Source organism: Stegodyphus dumicola, chromosome 7, assembly GCF_044657685.1.
Source record: "Stegodyphus dumicola isolate Sdum_Otavi_A_Nest chromosome 7, ASM4465768v1".
Classification (NCBI taxonomy): domain Eukaryota; kingdom Metazoa; phylum Arthropoda; class Arachnida; order Araneae; family Eresidae; genus Stegodyphus; species Stegodyphus dumicola.
Window position 1 is genome coordinate 66,184,184 of NC_140774.1, and position 18,898 is coordinate 66,203,081.

An 18,898-nucleotide genomic window follows, 5' to 3' on the forward strand; every position below is an offset into this window, starting at 1 on the left:
TGAGACTGTCTTTCATTAACTTGCGGCCTGGCAATGCCTTCTACTTTGTTGTAATATAAGTTTGATTCAGCATCTACTCCAGAAGAGACCTGGCTCACCATAATTAAAAAGCTGCTGTGATAGATAACCCACAGAATTCACATTCTCGACTGCCTTTATGTCTGAGCTTGCTGCTTCTCTGTGCTTCACAACACTGTGGATGCCAGTATCTTCTCTTAAACTTTTTTAACCACCCATGGTTGACCTTGAATGCTACTTCTTCATCTGTTGATGATCCTGGCACTTTCTTTATGAGGTTGGTAAAAATTATGAAATTTCTCCTTCTCATAAATAATTTTTTTTTTTTTTTTTTTTTTTTTTGATAACAGTCTCATCTTGCATTTGCTTCTTGTTCATCCACATGAGAAGAAATGCCTCAACATCATCAAGAATATGTGCCATTGCACAGAAATTCTTGAAGCACAATTTAATCAATTTTCTTAAACTTACCCTTGTTTTTGAGGACAGTGCAAATTGTCGATATAGACTGATTATATGTGCATTCACAAATCATTCTCCCTTCTCAATGCTTTTGTGTTTGACTCAATGATTTTTACTTTCAACGATTTGGCGCTATGGCATCTTCTTTGACAACAAACGTGTAAGGACGCTTTAACTTAAATTAATTACACTATTAAAATAAGTAAATAAATCTGTTTGGTTACAAGTTTCACAAGTGACAGGAAGATGCTAGCTGAATGAGCACTAAACGCAGATTAACAGCCGAGATGGAGGGAGAATTCTCGTGGAACATCATGATGTCCCTACATCAGAAAACATCTCTCATAAAGAGAATCATTTTTTTAATTTTGTTTGGCTCTTTAAATCATTCAGTATTGAAGGTGCTTGTTAAGCAAGGTTCGACTGTATATTCAGTACAAAATAGGCAAATAATGTATGTGTGTGTGTGATCCAAGGCTTTTAGATCTTAATATCTAGCTTGCACTGAACTTAACACACATATATCTGCATAATGAAAAATAAAACAAATAAGTAAAAATACAATTTACTTAAATTAAATACCAACTTAAGAAATCTACATATTTTAGTACAGATGTATATGAAACTGTAAGAAAAAATAATTTCCTAATGACAAGCAAATGATGCACATTCCCATGTTCAAAAAAGAAATAAGCTGTTAATTCGTTCAAGAATGTTTTTCATATAACTCTAATTTCACATTAAAAAAGGGGAAGGAAAGTTGAAAGAAATTCATTTTTAAAATAACAGAAAATTACCCTCATTGCTTTTTAAACCAATACTTTGAATTAATTTCATTTAGAGTGAGTGAGGATATGTTGCTGCAAATGACATTTCTGCTTGAACTTCTTACCACAACAAATGCAAACAAATGGACATTCACCAGTATGAATCCTAATATGTGTTCTAAGATTTTGCTTTTGAGTAAAACTTTTATGACATACAGTACAAATATATGGTTTTTGTCCACTATGAACTAATAAATGTGATCGCAAATTGCATCGAAACTGAGTACCGTAATCACACATAAAACATTTGTACTTTTTCTTTGGAAAAGAGCCTATCCAAGTAGATATCTTGTCCACACCCATAAAACCTAAAAAATGAAAAATATAGTAATAATGACTTCTCTCAAATTATGATTAAATACATAATATTAAAAATAATATGAAAACAAATTTAATATAAGTAAAAGAATAAAATGAATTTTTACATGCACAAATGTTTTACAGAAAGGCAAAAACTTATCATTTGTTCTTATTTCCTATAAAGCAATAATAAATTGATGATGGGAGGGGACTCTCATGTAACTAATTTTAGAATAATTTTATAATAAAAAATAGCTTTTTTTAAATTTAAACATTTATATGATCAATTTAATAATCATAAACAAATCTCAGACATCATGCATTTATATTAATGCTTATGAAAATTAGACAAAATATCAAATTTATTTTCATTCCACATCATTCTCTTCATATAAGCAATTTTGTATGCACAAATTTATTAAAATATAATCAACAAAAAGCATAAATTGAAACACTACACTATAAGCATATTCCTTTTTTAGTTGGGTATTATTACAGTGATAACTCATAAGCATATATCAATTTCAAAATACATTTACTAAGCTATCGAAAATCTCTTATAATCTGAATTAAATTATAAAAGGAACTAGCAGGAAAGTATATAGAAGAACAAATCTTTAAGAAAACGAAGACAGAAACTTAGTTATAAAGTTTAAAGGGTTTGTACACATTTCTACACACGGAAATTAAGTACTTTTAAGGACTTTTAAGGACGATTAATGAAAAAAAAATTAAGGACCTATGAGCAAATGGGAACTGAGTAAATTCAATTAAAAATATTATATCTGTGCCTGAACATGAATAGGATGTATTATTATTAAACATAATTTAATTGACATAATTATTAATACGTTTGAGAATAAAATTAATTTTATGAAATTTATCAAGTAGCATTAATATTTTACACTTATAATAACTGGATATGTTTGAAAGAAGATAAGTGACATTTTAGTTACGTTTTACTAACAGTTAGCTTTTTTTTTAATGTCTCATTTTGTTACATACTTGCTCAGTCTAGAGGTTTAGTAAATAGCAAGCAGATTTTATGTCAAGCATCATAGGTTAAAATGAGCATTAAAATCATAATCAGCATGATTCATTACAAAAGCCTGGCTGTTGTCATCACTCCTGCTTGCCTATAGAGAAACCTGCTGATCAGAACAAACCTGGCTGATCAGAACAAACCTGAAAGGCCTGATGTAGGCACAGTTAAGCAAGTCTTGAAAGTTAGCTGACCTCTGTCCGACGCTGTTAGTGTCATAGCTTCATGTGGAGTTCCAGGGATTGTAACTCAGTTAATATACTTTAAGGTTAAGCCACTAAAGCATTAGCGGTGATAAGTTGTTTTGCATTAAGTCTTAATAGATGCAAAGAATAAGTTTCACATGAAATTTTATATTTTTGTGTTTTACCTTGTGACCACGGTAAAGGTTAACACGCTAAGCCCGGCGCCGAATTTGCTGTCCTTTCTGTTCAGCCGGCAGCGAGCGATCAAGCGGTGCATTATTGCCGACTTAAAAGTTATTCATAAATTATACAAAAAGGAAGGAGATGCACATAAAGTTCAAAAGTATTGTTCGAAATGTTATGATAACAATTCAAAACTATTTGGATGCAAGATAGCCAAAAAATGTTACCAAAATAGCTGTTTCGTATTGTAATATGTGTAAAGCTAAGCCGTATTTTTGTTTAGAATGTTTCAATAAATTTCATTAAAACTACATTTGATCACATTTCATTGAGACTAGACTTATTTGTTAATTTTAATACTGTCGTCCCGTGGACCGACGCCAGCCAAACGTAAATTCCAGTGCCTGTCCCCAGGGACCGACGCCGGGCTCAGCTTGTTAACGAAAGGCAGTAACTTGCTTTAATAGAGAGAGATAATTTTTAAGGGAATGCATTTAGTTATAATTAAAATTAGGTATTAGATAACCTTAGTCATTATGGATTTACATGGCTACTATTAAATTAAATTTATTATTTAATAATATTTGTTAAAAAACCCCTATTAATATCACAATCTCATAAAATTTCACAGTTTAAAATACATGCAATTTATGACATTGATTTTTAAACAATATTAGGATAATTACACATTAAAAGCAACAAAACATAAAACTCAACAAAATAATTATGCCTCTTTTTAATTTGAAGGCCTGCCCAGACATTTTGGCTAATTTATATAGATTTCCTTCTCCTTAAGCATGTTTTCTAACAATTAGAAATTTGTCTCAATATGCAAAACAATGTTCTTAGTTTCTGCATGTTTTATCTTCTAACTGCCAACCTCTCCCCAATGTACTACCTATGAGGGTTTACTTGATCTGGTAAAAGTTAAATAGTCCTCCCCCCTCTCACGCCCCCCCGACAAACGTGAAACAAATTATCACTATGTCTGAAAGTAACTATAAATCAGATAATAAATTTAAATAAAGGTTTAAATAAGCTTCTTATTCAAAAAGAACTTGGAACATATAGGCATGTTCTTATGCTAACAAAATAAAATACAGTTTGTTTTGATATAATTAAACAAGAAGAGTGAAATTCAAACTAAAAAAATGGACTAGTGGTAAAAAATTATACAATTTAATTTCAATTTAATCTGGTTCAGTAACTCTATGTTCATAATAAACTCGAATGTCAGCAGCAGTAATGGAAAGCCTAATAATTACAAATCATCAGAGCTGACAGGAACTAATGCAGGGAGCAAGTGGAGTTCAGAAACACTCGTCTTAAACTCCAAAAAACTCAGTTTAAAAACTATCTAAGTGATTTGCATTGTGATGAGCAAATAGAAATGGGAAATTATAGTAAAGGCTGAAATTGTAAACAACTGGGTAATTTACATAATAATAACTGTACATATCTTTGAAGAATAATTTTCTTTCTCTTTACATATTTAGTTTCTTTTTTCAACACGTTTCCTTTTCACTTTAAATTTTTTAGATTTAATTAGACTTCTGTTATTCTAAAAGACTAAATGCATTTAGAATGTATGGAAAAAGCTGTGAATTTTATTTCTTTAATAATATAAACATTCAGAAGAAATATGAAATACATATGGTAAGGTCTGGTAACAGAGCTGGTGTGGCATAATTTTTAGAATTTAAGGACACACCGAGCAAAAAAAATCTAGAAACAGCAAAACTTTTAGAATTTAGAGCAGGCATTGAAAGCAGAATTTAGAAAGGCACCAGGCATCAGAATTTAGGATCCACAGAGACTGCAACAGGTGGCAAAATGCCTAGCGCCAGCTCTATGTATGATGCATTAAGACATATTGGATGAATCTTTTGAATTGTCAGTTTTCAATTTCTTTATTAACCTTTTAACTGTCAAGTTATTTTGATGATTCGGGCACACAAATTCACACAAATTTTTTTATTCGAAAAATCAAATGTTTAGTACTAAATAAAATATACTTAAGTAGTTAAAAATTGATATTTTGAAGTACATGCGTAAAATTTTTAAAGTTTTGTAGCCACTGCTTGAGGCGGCTGCCACTCAACATGGCAGTTGTAAAATTCGCTTCTAATGGAGCATTATTTTCTAAAAATGAAAAAAAAAAAAAAAAAAAAAAAAAAAAAAAATTATTATTTTCTAAAAAATAAATAAATGAAAAAATAAATAAAAGTGAATACCTATTAGTAGTTTAGTAATTCAGTCTTGTGTGGTACAACTGGAAACACTTTTCCAAGCACAAACCAACTCCACAATCACTACACCAGAATCGTGTTTCTTTCCTTAACTTTTTCTCATTTTTATCCTTTTTCGAACAACACACTTTGCACTGTCTCGTAGGCTCACGTTTCACAGGAGTAGGAGGAATATGGAAAATAAAATCTCGTTCAGTAAGACAGGCAGGGTTATCTATTGTAGGTGGTCTGCCAACATTCTTTTGTCCAGAAGCTGCATCATCATATTTAAGTAAAAGCTCTTCTACAACTTAGATTCGAAATTTTAAAAATGTAATACGTTTCACAACTACATTTTTATAGATCAAATATGAGTTCCAAAGTACCTTGTCTAGTAAATGTAAAAATATCTTTTTATAATATTTTTTCTGACGTTTTTGGATTGTTGGATGAAAGGATATTTCCTAATCACAGCGATCTACACCACCCATAGTTAGACTGTAGTCAGAAACAATCTTCGGCTTGAGTGTATCTTCATTTTTTTTTTTATTTTTGAGGCTGACCATGGAAGTATCATAAATACTGCTCATCAAACCCACATCCTTCATCTTCGGTTGAAGAATCTAAATCTATATAACGTTTCAAAGAAGAAGACACCATTTTACAACAAAAAGATCCTGTGCACTTTGAACCAAAGAACTTATAACCTCTAACCTTTGAATTCAGTAAAGTGCTGTCATCTATTGAATTGAGTGCACATTAACATTTCCCGAGATACAGTCGGGTTAGACAAAGAGATGAAGCCGAAATAAACGTCTCCCGATATATATTCGGGTATAACAATATGATGCACTCAAAAAAAAAATTACCCGAGAAATACTCGGGCGTGACATTTTTGAACACCAGTGCTATCTCTGGCATGACAGTTAAAAGGTGAATAAAAAAATTCCTTTCTATAATGCCTGTTCATATGATAAGATTAAAGGTACTTTTGATATTTTCCATGCTTGTATCTAGTGAAAAGTAGAGAAAATAAAAGGAAGATAAAAATCTTAAGAAAGCGATTCTAGAATCAGAAGTAAAACATTCAACTATTATGTTTTCATTGTTCTTCAGATGTTCTCCAAAATGTAAGAAACTGTGTGTTACTATCATGGAGACATTTTTCTGGAACTTTCAGAATCGTGGGTCTATAAATTTGCCTTGAAATCTTTGTAAACTTTCCAAGCTTCAATGTCTAAAATCCTAAAGAAAAATTACCCCTACCAATTCTGTAACAGCAAAATTCCAGAAATGTTTTTAGAAAAAATCTGAGGAAAAAAGTGTGAAATTAATTTTATAGAGAAAACTGATGCATATTCTGAGAATTCTGAGAAATGGGAAAAATTCTTACCATGAAAAAATTAAAAAGACATTTTTAATTAATTACATAGCAATTTTGCTTTTGCTAAAAACTGTTTCGTAAATTTCGTGCTTTATAGCATTATTCCTTGTTTATTTTTCAGATTCAAAAAATTGTATAATATGTGGCCAAAATGGAACTTTATAATATGACAGTGAAAAATAAAAATGCTTTATTTTAATGTTACTTCTTAAATATAATTCCAATATATTACCATTATTTTAATGAAATTTATCAATGTTAGAATGTTCTAAAAATACTGTCAAAACATTCCCACATCTTGGAATTAAAAATTTTCTATAGAAACCAATCTTAAAATCGCCAAAATGTTAACAATCGCCAAGTTTAGAACCATTTAATAAAAGAATTCACATCCCTAAAAGCGGAAAGTTGTTTGAGAGCTCTTCATTACAAAAAATGAAATAATTCTGAAATGCTTATGTTTCACTTCTTGCTCAGAAACTCGAGTATCCCACCATTATTCATATTACAAATAGGAACAAATTATAACTCGTGAACCCATTCAAAAAATAGCCATATTTGTGAGTGAATCGCCAAAAATATTCCTGCAAAATGCTAATTCACACCCAAAATGGCAGTCATAAAAACAGACAGAAATTTCAGATGATTAAAATTAAGGACCTTCTGCCGATTTTGGCCAAATTTAAGGACTTTTAAGGACCAAAAATTGATTCAAAAAAACTTAAGGAGTTTTAAGGACAGTACGAACCTTGAGTTTATCAACAATACAAACATGTTTCTAATTAACAATCAGATTTAAGAAGAGAAATTATTTAGTTTAGTAGTTTGCTTCTTGGGCCCGGTGGCGCTGTGGCTAGTGCATCGCGCAGCAGCACCACAGGTCTGGGGTTTGATCCCCAGTCTGGGCAAGGTCGAATCAGCCTTTCATCCCTTGATTTCCATCCTTTGGGTCGATAAAATGAGTACCAAGTTCGCTTGGGGACTAAATACTGGGGGTCCTGCGACAAGCTGTCCACTTGTTCAGGACATATGCTTACGCACCCTGGGGCCCACGATCAAGAAAGCAGATTTTGGGGCACTGCAAGCATTGGCCCACTAGGGCTGCTATGCCACCAAAGCAGATTCTTTATTCCTCAGCAAATGGGTATACTATCATTTTTTGCTATTAACCCCTTAACTGCCGCGGGCGTATATTGCTCAGCCGATGCGTTAACTGCCCCAGATGCGCAGCCGATGCGTTAACTTTGCGAATAATTTTAGGTGTAGCAGCGCAAAGCAAATGATAGCAGTTTGGAAGGACGTATATATACGCCTGGGGCAGTTAACGCATCGGCTGAGCAAGGCGTATATATACGCCCGTGGCAGTTAAGGGGTTAAAAAATTTTGGAATTGAACATTACAGAACATTTCCCCCCCTTCCTCTTACTATTATATAACTGTGAATACTAGATAAACATCAGCAAGATTTATGTAAATAGATTCAGGGGGGGAAGTAGAGGGAAGCAATGAATTAAATACCACACACTGTATGAGGAATGAAAAAATAAATAGTTTTCTACACTGTCGGACAACATTAAGAGATGGAAAACATTTTCATGCATTTCTCCTAAAATGCCAGAAGAAGCCTAAACAGTTGGTTGCTATATAATGTCACTGTGGCGCTGGTGTTACTGAGATGAGTTTACGTATTCTTGTGGGCATCATTACACCAGCAAGAGGTATAAAAGTCTGCATCCAGCTGCTCAGCTCATTATGTTCTGCAACACAGAAGTTATTTTTATCATTTTTCTGAAATAATCTTATTCTTTTCTGCTGTTTTTTAGGTGAAATGAGTACACATCATCGCTTAGATGAAGATATGAAATGGTGAATTGTGGAGAGGAAGCAGGACAGTGTCAAACTCAGGTTGCAAGAGAATTGGATGTAGCACCAAATGTCATCTCTGATTTGTGGAATCAGTTTAAAAACAGCAGGATAGTGTCTAGAAGACCAGGACAAGGTTGCCCAACAGCCACAATGACCAATGACAATCGGTATTTGGTACTTTTAGCCTAGCACTAGAGGACGTCTACAGCTACACAACTGTCTCGTAATCTCGCTACTGACACAGGGACATCAGTTTCAAGGGGTCAGTTTCACCAGTATATGTAAGAAAAAGCTTAAGAATAATTTAAGATTTTAAATTCCACATCTATTGGGAAAGAAAGTTTTTATGACATGTTTTAGTATTACTACGAGTCATCAAAATGTGCATTATTTTTCAAATTAATAATTTATAATTGAAATATCCATTAACTTATAATAGGTATTATACAGGCATAACAGGTCAATCCAATTAGAGGATTGCCAGTTAGATTATAATATTTCATTACATGCATAGATCTGGGGGGAGCTCAATTTCAAACAATTTTTATGTAATTATTACTCTTTATTCATCTTAAAGAATCTGATTAACTGAGTAAAAACTGTATTAAATGAAAGATTTATAAAAACCTTGTTTTTTGAAAAACATAATTAAGACAAGATTTAAAGCGGAGTATTTTGCAATGACATATCATGGAAAGAAATATACTTCAGTTATAGTAACTGGAAAATATCTTACACTGGCAAAATTTTTAATGTTGCTTTTAAGAAATTAGACATCACATACTACTTAAAAATAGCAGAGCAAATTTCAGTATAACATTTTATTTCTATTAGTCTGATACAGAATTAAAGTTTCACACGTTTGTTTAAGAATTTAAATATGTAATACTACAAAACAAAAAATAAACACATTTCATATACAAGATTAAAATTTTAGAATATAATGCATGCTTAATTTGGAAACTATACTACTGAATTGTTTGTGAAATTACAAATTAAAGAATAATTAAAGAACAAAATACATTATCATTTTCAAACTACTACACCAAAAGCTTTTTAAGATAAACAAGATAAATTCAAATACTTTGTGTCGGAAATGCAGCTGCAGGTGGCATTTCTGACTAAATTCTTTACAACAAGAACACTGAAATGAGCATTCACTTATGTGAATTCTTAATGGGTTTTGAGATTAGCTCTTATGAAATTTTTATGATTTGCTGAAGAATTAAATGGTCTTTTCTGACATTTATAAGTAAATATTTGTAGAACTGATATGATTACCCTACTATAGCCCCATAAAAACATTTAAATGCTTTCCTTTTGAAACTGCCTTTGCTTGTAGATATCTTCACAACACTCATGAAACCTAAGAAATAAAATAAATGCATCAGATACATACTTGAGAAGCATGCACATAGATTTTAATAAACCAGCACCTTTATATAACTTTTTTTGAGTATTTTAGTCACCAGCATATAAGTATATTTTAAATACTTCAAGATTTTAAACGTTTATAAAAAGCAGTTTTAAAATTGTGCCTTATACATTTAGCAACAGACATAATACTTTAGCATCAAGTCTAAAAAGTACATAACATCTAAACCAGTGGTTCTCAACCATTTTTGCCCCATATACCCCTACCATTGTTAGATGATCATTTCCCCTGTCCTTTCCAAAGCCTAAAAAATACATAAACATTTATTTAAATTTGGTTTATTTTTAATGTATTTTATACACAAGAAAAAGGATAGAAAATGTTGAAAAATACCAAAATTAAAATGAAAGTAATTTTTATATCCAAAAACTAAACATTTAAGATGTAAATAAAAAGCTGAGTGCATTATCCCCTGAAACTATGAAATTTCCTACTGGTTGAGAACCCTGGATCTACACTTAGAAAAAGCCACAAAATGAAAAATAAATGAAAGCATATTTAGAGACCGATTTACAAAAAGCATACTAAATGCTGTTTTCCTCTTTAATATAATCAATCACCTTTGCAGTGTTGAAAGGATGTCGAGAAAATAAAGACAAGACGGATTATGAAAAAGATAAATCTGTAAAATACATATATTATACTTTATACTGCAAACGTCTATTAAACAATTTTTTCAATAGTTGCATACAAATATACAAACTCTTTTATTTCAATTAATTTTAGACATTAAAAACTTTTTAGAATGGCTATTAAAAAAAAAGTATTACAAATTCACACATAAAATAGCTGAAGCACTTTACTGAGTGGCTTATTTTTCAAAACCAAATCAAGCATAAATTTCACATTGCAGTCATAACCAAGTAACTGAATTGTATAACTACACAATAACTAAGTAACTAAGCAACTTAATGTAATTACTTAATTATAACTTAGCAACTTAATTATAATTGTAACTTATTTTTCAGAGTTAAAATGTAATAAAATTTGCATGACAACAGTTTACATTTTCCAAGGCGTAACACATAAAATAATAATAATAAATAATGTAAAATAACAATGATCATGAATTAACTCTACAAATACACGACATATTTTGCTATACTCCTGCAAAAGCTATACTCCTGTTAAAAGCTTAGCTGTATTTCCTCCAGAACTGTAATACTGGTGATAACACAAGCAAAATTCAAGAAAAACAGATAAATTGAGAAAAATAACATGATATACTACATGTGTAATAAAAAGAAATTCAAAATAATCAGAAAAGGGGAAAAATTATTAATTTTCATAATGACATGCAAAAAGTAGTTTATTTAAGTGTATAGAAAAATATTACAGTTCCTGCTACAGTGCAGGAAAGTAAAACACTGCACTATAAATGCATTTCATTTTTAAGTCAATATCATTACATCAATACCTCATAGGCATAAAGATATCAAAAAACATTTTCTCACCTATCAAAATGCTTGAAAATGAGTTTAATTACAAAAACTGCAATAATGAAATTTAAAAATTGAAACACTTAAGTAATTCTGAGATGGAAGAATGCATTTCACCTCAAAATGAAAAAAGAACAAGATTATCATACTGTGCTTGTAAAGGTTATAAATGAAAATTTATCATAATTAAACATATATTTGTAGTGAATAAATATTTTATTTAACTTACCACCTATATAAGGATAGCAAATAAAATCAATAATAATAAAATTACTGTCTCTCCCCTCACTCAAACATTTATTAGCTTATCCATTTGCCCACATCTGCACAGTCACTTCTTAATATCATTTTTAATATAATACTACAAAAAAAGGGGGAGGACAAAGCATATATAACGGGTGGCCATAATTAAACTGACAGTGCTCACGGTGTTCTGTAGCGTGATCTATTTGCGAGAATGATGCCACATTTTGTAGGAAGATTAAACAAGACAGAGGACGAAGGATTCCACGGAAAAAAAATTACTTTCAAAAGTCACCGCTAGGGGAATATTTGGTCCTGTGTAATAGAAAATAGAGTGTTAACAAATGCAAATCAATACGGAAATTACCTTTTACTTTGAATTCAAATGAGGTTCAATGTGGCTGCCATTGTTGTGGACCACATATTGCATTCTGTGCACAGTATGCACAACAGCAGAAAGTAACATATCTGCAGGAATCTCCCGCACAGTCCGTGATATGTTATCCTTCAACGTAGCCAGGTCCTGGACCACTCCTTCATAGACCTTGGACTTAAGGTAACCCCATAGCCAGAAGTCGCATGGGGTACGATCAGGCGACCGAGGTGGCCATGCAGTTGGAAAGTAGCGGCTAATGACTCTTTCGGTTGTGAATTTCTGTTGTAGCATCTCTTGCACCCGTACAGCAACGTGTGGAGGGACTCCATCTTGCATGAAAAGGATTTCCCTAAGGTATTCTCTTTGCTGAAGTGCCGGAATGACAAAGCTGTTCAACATGTGGCGATATTTCTCTCCGGTAACAGAACAGGTTTCCGGTCCTGTTAGGGTAATGTTCTCATAGAAGAATGGACCTACGATAAATTTTATTCCGTATTAATTTGCATTTGTTAACACTCTATTTTCTATTACACAGCGCCATATATTCCCCTAGCGGTGACTTTTGGAACTAATTTTTTTTCGCGGAATCCTTCATCCCCCGTCTTGTTTAATCTTCGTACAAAATGTGGCATCATTCTTGCAAATAGATCGTGCCTACAGAACACTGTGAGCACTGTCAGTTTAATTATGGCCACCCGGTATATTCGCTTTTCTTTTTTTTCTAATGATTCTAATTTGAGATCTGAAATCTCAAGCAGAATAAATCACCAAAAACGAAGAGTAAAACCCCACTGTTTAAATATGCTTTTTGAAATGAAACAACCAATAATGAAAATATTTTAATAAAAGTGAAAAAAATAACTAGTAAATACAAAATCCCTAACATGACAGATAGAGTTTGGAACGAGCTTAGGCTCGAGCTTGATACTTGATAATTTTTGGTCATTTTCGAGTACTCGATACTTGAATCAAAGCCCGATGGGCTTTCGAGCTCTGTATATACAAAATGTTTTTCATTCTGCATTTTATTTTTAATTTATTTGTCAACATATTTAAGAATCCTAAAAGACATTTTATTGGTGTCATAAAACTGCTACTTTTTAAGTACATAAAAACTAAAACTTTTGTAATTGTATTATGGATAAGTAAAGTTAAACAATAAAAGGATTATAAATATATGCAGTAAAATAATACTTTTACCAGTACTTTTTTTACCTGAACAGTGTTGAAACTTGTTTTGGTAAAGAGATGAATTTGTTGCCGTCTACAGTACATAGAAATGCAAGGGTTTTTAATCTTTACCAATAGAAACAATATACTTTTAATTTTAAGTAGTAACGTGTATGTAATATTAAATAATGATTTTCTTAGTATCAGTAAAAAAAAAACAAAATTACAAATTGTTGAACATTGAAAATGCCATGTTTCACAAAACAAACATTTATTACAGAGTAGTAATGCGCAGAGAAATACATGCAGAGACACAAGCAGAAATACAAACACAGATACAAGCAGATCATGTTTTAACAATCATAAACAAAGAGAACGAGATTAAGTTCCGGAATACTTTGGACCTGACAGAAAGCTATACTTCCTTTTAACCAATAAGAACGCGATTACTAATATCTCAACACAAATTTAGTCAAAATTTTAGCAATATTTTTTGGTAAAAATGTTTAATATTATTGGACTTACAGCCATGAATACAGCATATTCTAGAATAGTATTTTCTATTTTTTTCTAGAATAGTAATCATGCCGAAAAACAACCGTTTGGAGCCATTTTGCCAAGGCAGACCAAAATTATACATGCTGCAATGAATGCAATAAAAAAATTTCCATTTTAAATGAAAATACATCAACAATGCATCGTCATCCAAGCAGCGTTCATAACATTGACGTTGACAAAGCCGAGGCAGAAACGACAGCTAAAAAAACAAAAACTTTGGATAATTTCATAATCAAAACATCAATATAAGAGATTGTTGCAAAAATGGCTGCAGTAGATGGTTTATCAATTTGTCAAATCACTCAGCCAGAGTTTATTTGATAATCATTGGCCTTAAGGGGTATGAAGCTTCCAGCCAATGAAAAATCTGTAATGGCTATGGTTCATAACCATATGGAAACTGTGAAACAAAAAATCAAAATGATATTAAAAAAGATATTGCCAAATCAAAGAAATTCTCCATTACCATGGATGAATAGACCATGAATCGGAGATTCCTGAATATAAATCTGCATATTGCCTGCCAAAATTCAATCTTCGTCTTATGCCAGCATCAATCTTCGACAGGAAAGAATTTTTGGAAGTTGTGATGCAATAAAAAAAAATGCAAGAACTCGTAGAAGAGCACCTCGAATCTTTTCATCTATCATTTTAAGCTCGATATTGTATCCACTACTGGGGATGGAGCAAGTGTTATGATCAAGTTCGAGAAGAATCACATGCTTTTTATCAAAAATGTCTTGCACATGCCTTGCATTTGGCTGTTACAAAAACTTTTTATAAAGAAAAATCAGGGACAGAAGAAAGTATAGATGAAAGTTCAGGAGAGACTGATGATTTTGATGATGTTGATAATGGTTTGAGCATTAATGAAACTGAATTACAGAATGAATCATTCAAGGAAAACATAAATATTGTCAGACAAGTCGTAATTTTTTTCAAAAATTCTGTTGTGCGTTCAGATTTGTTCAAGTCTAAATGTAGAGAAAAATTACAGATAGAGCAAAAACTCTCTCTGGATTGTAAAACCAGATGGATGCTGAAAATGCTTGAAACATTTGTAAAATTGTATGACGTTACAAAGGATGTACTCATTGAACGTGGATCTAAACGTCTTTTAACAAACTTAAATCTGGAATTAATAAAACGATAGTCTTGGCATTGAAGCCAATTGAAGTGGCACTTACCGCTATGGGTGAAAAACAAGCCACTTTAAGAACAGCATATATTTCTATCAAATTTATGCGAGAGAAGTTAACTGAACAAGAATCTGAAATAAGTAGTTCTCTTTCTGAAAATATCGATTTTTACATCAATAACAGGATGAACAAAAACATCATAGATTTGATGAATTCACTAAACAACTTAAATAAAACGCCATCAAAACCTTCTGTAGAACTAAAAGCTGTTTTGATGAAGCATTTTTTTCAGTCACCAGATTCCTCACCAAACTCATCAAATGAAAAATCAAGCAGTGAAGCAGAAACAACTACCAAAGTTGGTGCTTTTCTTGAAGAACAACTTAGAGTACTATTAGAAGTTCCAACCAGCAAACTACCGGAAGGTGACCGCTTTAAAAATTAAGTCAAGAATTTACTTTGTCAAAAAGTAATGGTGAATTGATTGTGAATTTAAAGCAGTTACTTGAAGCTATTTACAGTATAAAACCAACATCGATTGATTCTGAGAGGGCATTTTCTGTGGCCAACAATTTTTGCACCAAAATTAGGTTAAAGCTATCAGATAAATAAATCACTACATGCACTGGTGTTTTTAAAATATTTTTTCATTAATATAAATGCATAAATAAATATATAAGTAAAGAAAAAGTTTCTTTTAAATTTCTAAAAAATATTATTTTAATTACAGGTCCATTTTAAGTCTTTTGATAATGTAAGTATGTCAACTTCAAATGCTCAAAAGCCCGAAAAAACGATTAAGCTCGAGCTCGAGCTTAACCGAGCTTCAAATCATCAAGCTTTACCAAACTCTACATGACAACCACTTATTAGATGCTAATTACATATGAAATAAACATAAAAAGGGACACTTATGTTATTCTAATTTAGATATACAGACAAGATGAATTGTTAAATATTCTCTGTTTGGTACTTGCAATGCACAAATAAGAAAAAAAAAAAAAAATCTTCAACTCTTTTTTGAAGTTTGTTGATTAATTACGGAAGGAAAGTAATTAAATACTATATAGTTTGCAGGACATTTTAATGGAAGCTGGCTTACATTTAAATTAAACACGGAGGACAATCACAAAAACATCTATGTAATCTTTACTGCCTAAATTCATCTCAGGCACAACTTATGAGTTATCTATCGCTTTAGTGTTTGAAGTAAGACTTCATGAAACTATTAGCTTAGTGAACAAATAAAATTTAAAACCATACTGAAAACTTAAAATTTTTCCAACACAGAGTATGTCTTTTTCTAAGGATAAATTCAATACCCATAAAAAAAAAAAAAAAAAAAAAAAAAAAAAAAGGAATAATTTTAAATGAAACATAAAATTAAATTTTATTGTTTTAAAAAGACATGTTATGCCTTTTTAAGCTGCATACTATCATTTTTGATAATCTTAATATCATTCTGAAGGGCATAATCAATATGTGCAAAATTTGATGCTATTCCACAGTAGAACTCCATTTTACATACATGTGTATACAATCAATCTCCCATTTATGAAGATTCTAAACTAAGAATGATAAATAAATCTCTTGTCAAAGTATAAAATAATATTGGCATAGTAACTAGCGAGTTATTTAAAAATTTCATACTTATGCATTACTATAACCACCTTAGTAGATGTTGCCAAATTTTCAGAATGTGACACACTCTAACAACCATGTGCATAAATATTCTTCAAGCAACCATGCTCTTAACACTCTTGCAGTCAAGCAGCATTGTAATTTTCGTATACAATCTTTTTATTGTATTCCAAGTTTCAATGGTTTTTACAGCGTTCGTACACATTTCTGCAGACAAAAATTAAGTACAGCCAAAAGTCTTTAATCCAGACGTCCATAATCCGTAATAATCTATGATCTGGACCTCAAAGCTACAAACTTTCTGTGCATGTGTCAACGCATGCGCATAATACCTTTACGCATGCGGATAATACGTTTATGCATGCACATTTAATGTATAATGGACAGTATAAGCTATGCTAAAATTATCTAATTATCTATTTCAGTTAATGTTGCAGATTGCGTTGTTCCTTAATCTTCTAATTGGATCTGGCTTATTATTTTCTGCAGACTGTTAGAGCAATTTTATAAAAGTAAGCTTGAACTTTCGATTATGTCAAAAAGAACTTCGATATAATTTAAATCAATTTCATCATCATTATAAATAGCGTGAATACACATCAAATAGTTTTCTGGTTGCAATTTTCTAATTTCAACTATGCGTAATGTATGCTTTACGCATGCGCGCGTTGAAAGAAATGTTGAATAAAGTAAACAAATAAATATTAAGCTTTTTTTTTTTTTTTTTTTTTTTTTTTTTTTTGTAAATTTTGATACCCTGTAGATCAAGGATGTCAAACTCGTGGCCCGCATGCGGCCCACAACAAATATTTTTGCAGCCTGGCCAATATATTGGCAAATAATAATATATAATAATAAAGTAACATATCGACGAAAAAAAAAATGAAATGTTTACTGCTAAGTAATTAACGATAATTTATTCAGTGTTGTTAGATTACTCACAGCAAGCTGACACACACACTACTTAAATTACAAATGCGTGTGAGTAGCTTGCGTTCAGCTACCTTCGGCTTTTGGGGGACATGTGCATTCAGAACTTGTACGCATCCCCCGATAGCCGAATGTGGCCGAACTCATGGTCTCAGTTTTCCAATCATAGTTTTGTACGATATATTGGTGCATGCATGTGCATGCACTTTGCTTTATTATTAATTACTACTTAATTCATATTGTTACGAATTTCATAGTTATTTAGTTAGTTTTTTTTTACTTAGAATTGTAATTAGATTTGCTTCATGTTGCATTAGCAACGCAGACGATTTTTGAAAAGACAGCTGCGTTGGAAGGTTAAAAATAGAACAGCGCGTGCATTTAATACCTAATAAATAAATATCTCGCAACTGCTGTTGCCATCCACAAAAATCCAGATATTTATAGATGTTTCCAGTATATTCGAGAAATTAATTATAAAGCTTATAAAAGCCAAGAACAAACAACTCATCTCAGTAGTAGCTGTAGTTCTAGCGAACTGTTTGTTAATGCTGTGATTGATTTGTAGCGATTTCGCTGTGAGATAGAATTAGTTTCTCTGTTTTGCATTGATTTTTGCTAAACGTTTGACATTTTGTGATATTGTTAGAATATTTTTGAAGAAATATTTCAGCATTTTGATTTATTTCTTGTGGAAAGAATAAATTTTTGTTAACTTTTTAACGTTAACTGTGTTTATTCCAGCCCTTTGTATTCAGTATGTCTATATCAAAACCAAGTGGTAGTAAAATTAAACAAAAAATGGCTGACGAACATAGAATATTCCAAGTAAAATGAGTATTTTTGCTGTGAAATAAAAGATAAAATAATCTGCTTGATATGTAATAATACTATTAATGTACCAAAGTTATATAATATTAACATCATTACGAACAACACAAATCGAAATATAACAATTCCGAAGGATTAATGAGAGAAGAAAAGTTGAAAGAGCTCAAGTTATTAGTGAAAAAGCAACAGTCCATGTTTAGTAAAGTATTGCAAGAAAGTGAAGCGGCGATACATGCAAGCTACGTCTTGTCCGAGCTGATAGCTAAACATTCGAAGCCTTTTACTGACGGTGATTTCATCAAGGAATGCCTAATGAAAGCTGGAGAAATTGTTTGTCCTGGAAATGTGAAGGCTTTACAATCAATTTCATTGTCTTGAAATACAGTTGCGGAAAGAGTTACTGATTTAGCCGCAAATTTAAGTGATCAGATCAAAACAAAATCATCTAGTTTCGAAAGTTTTCTCCATTGCCCGTGACGAGAGCACGGACATTAGTGGCAAAGCTCAATTAGCAGTGTTTCTTCGTTCTTGTGACAAGAATTTTAACATTTTTGAGAAATTACTAGAACTAATACCGATGCCTGGTACTACCACAGGAGAAGATATATTTACTTGTGTTTTTGGACTTCTGCAGAAATACA

At 31.5% G+C, this 18,898-nt stretch overlaps 1 protein-coding gene across 7 annotated transcripts in view; it reads right to left on the reverse strand.

Moving 5' to 3' along the window:
• Nucleotides 1-296: 296 nt before the first annotated feature.
• Nucleotides 297-18,898, reverse strand: part of LOC118202125 (uncharacterized) — a 69,620-nt gene continuing 51,018 nt past the window's right edge. For 4 of the 7 annotated variants that reach the window (XM_085820368.1, XM_035374277.2, XM_085820370.1 and 1 more), the window contains one exon: nt 9,302-9,861. Coding sequence is in view for 2 of the 7 variants with exons in the window: in XM_035374277.2 (XP_035230168.1) it covers nt 9,801-9,861 (61 nt within the window). In the remaining 5 variants the exon portion in view is untranslated. Of the gene's footprint in view, nt 1,616-9,301; nt 9,862-18,898 lie in introns of those variants that run through there. The other 3 variants (XR_015042069.1, XR_015042070.1, XM_085820371.1) reach the window with 1 other exon arrangement.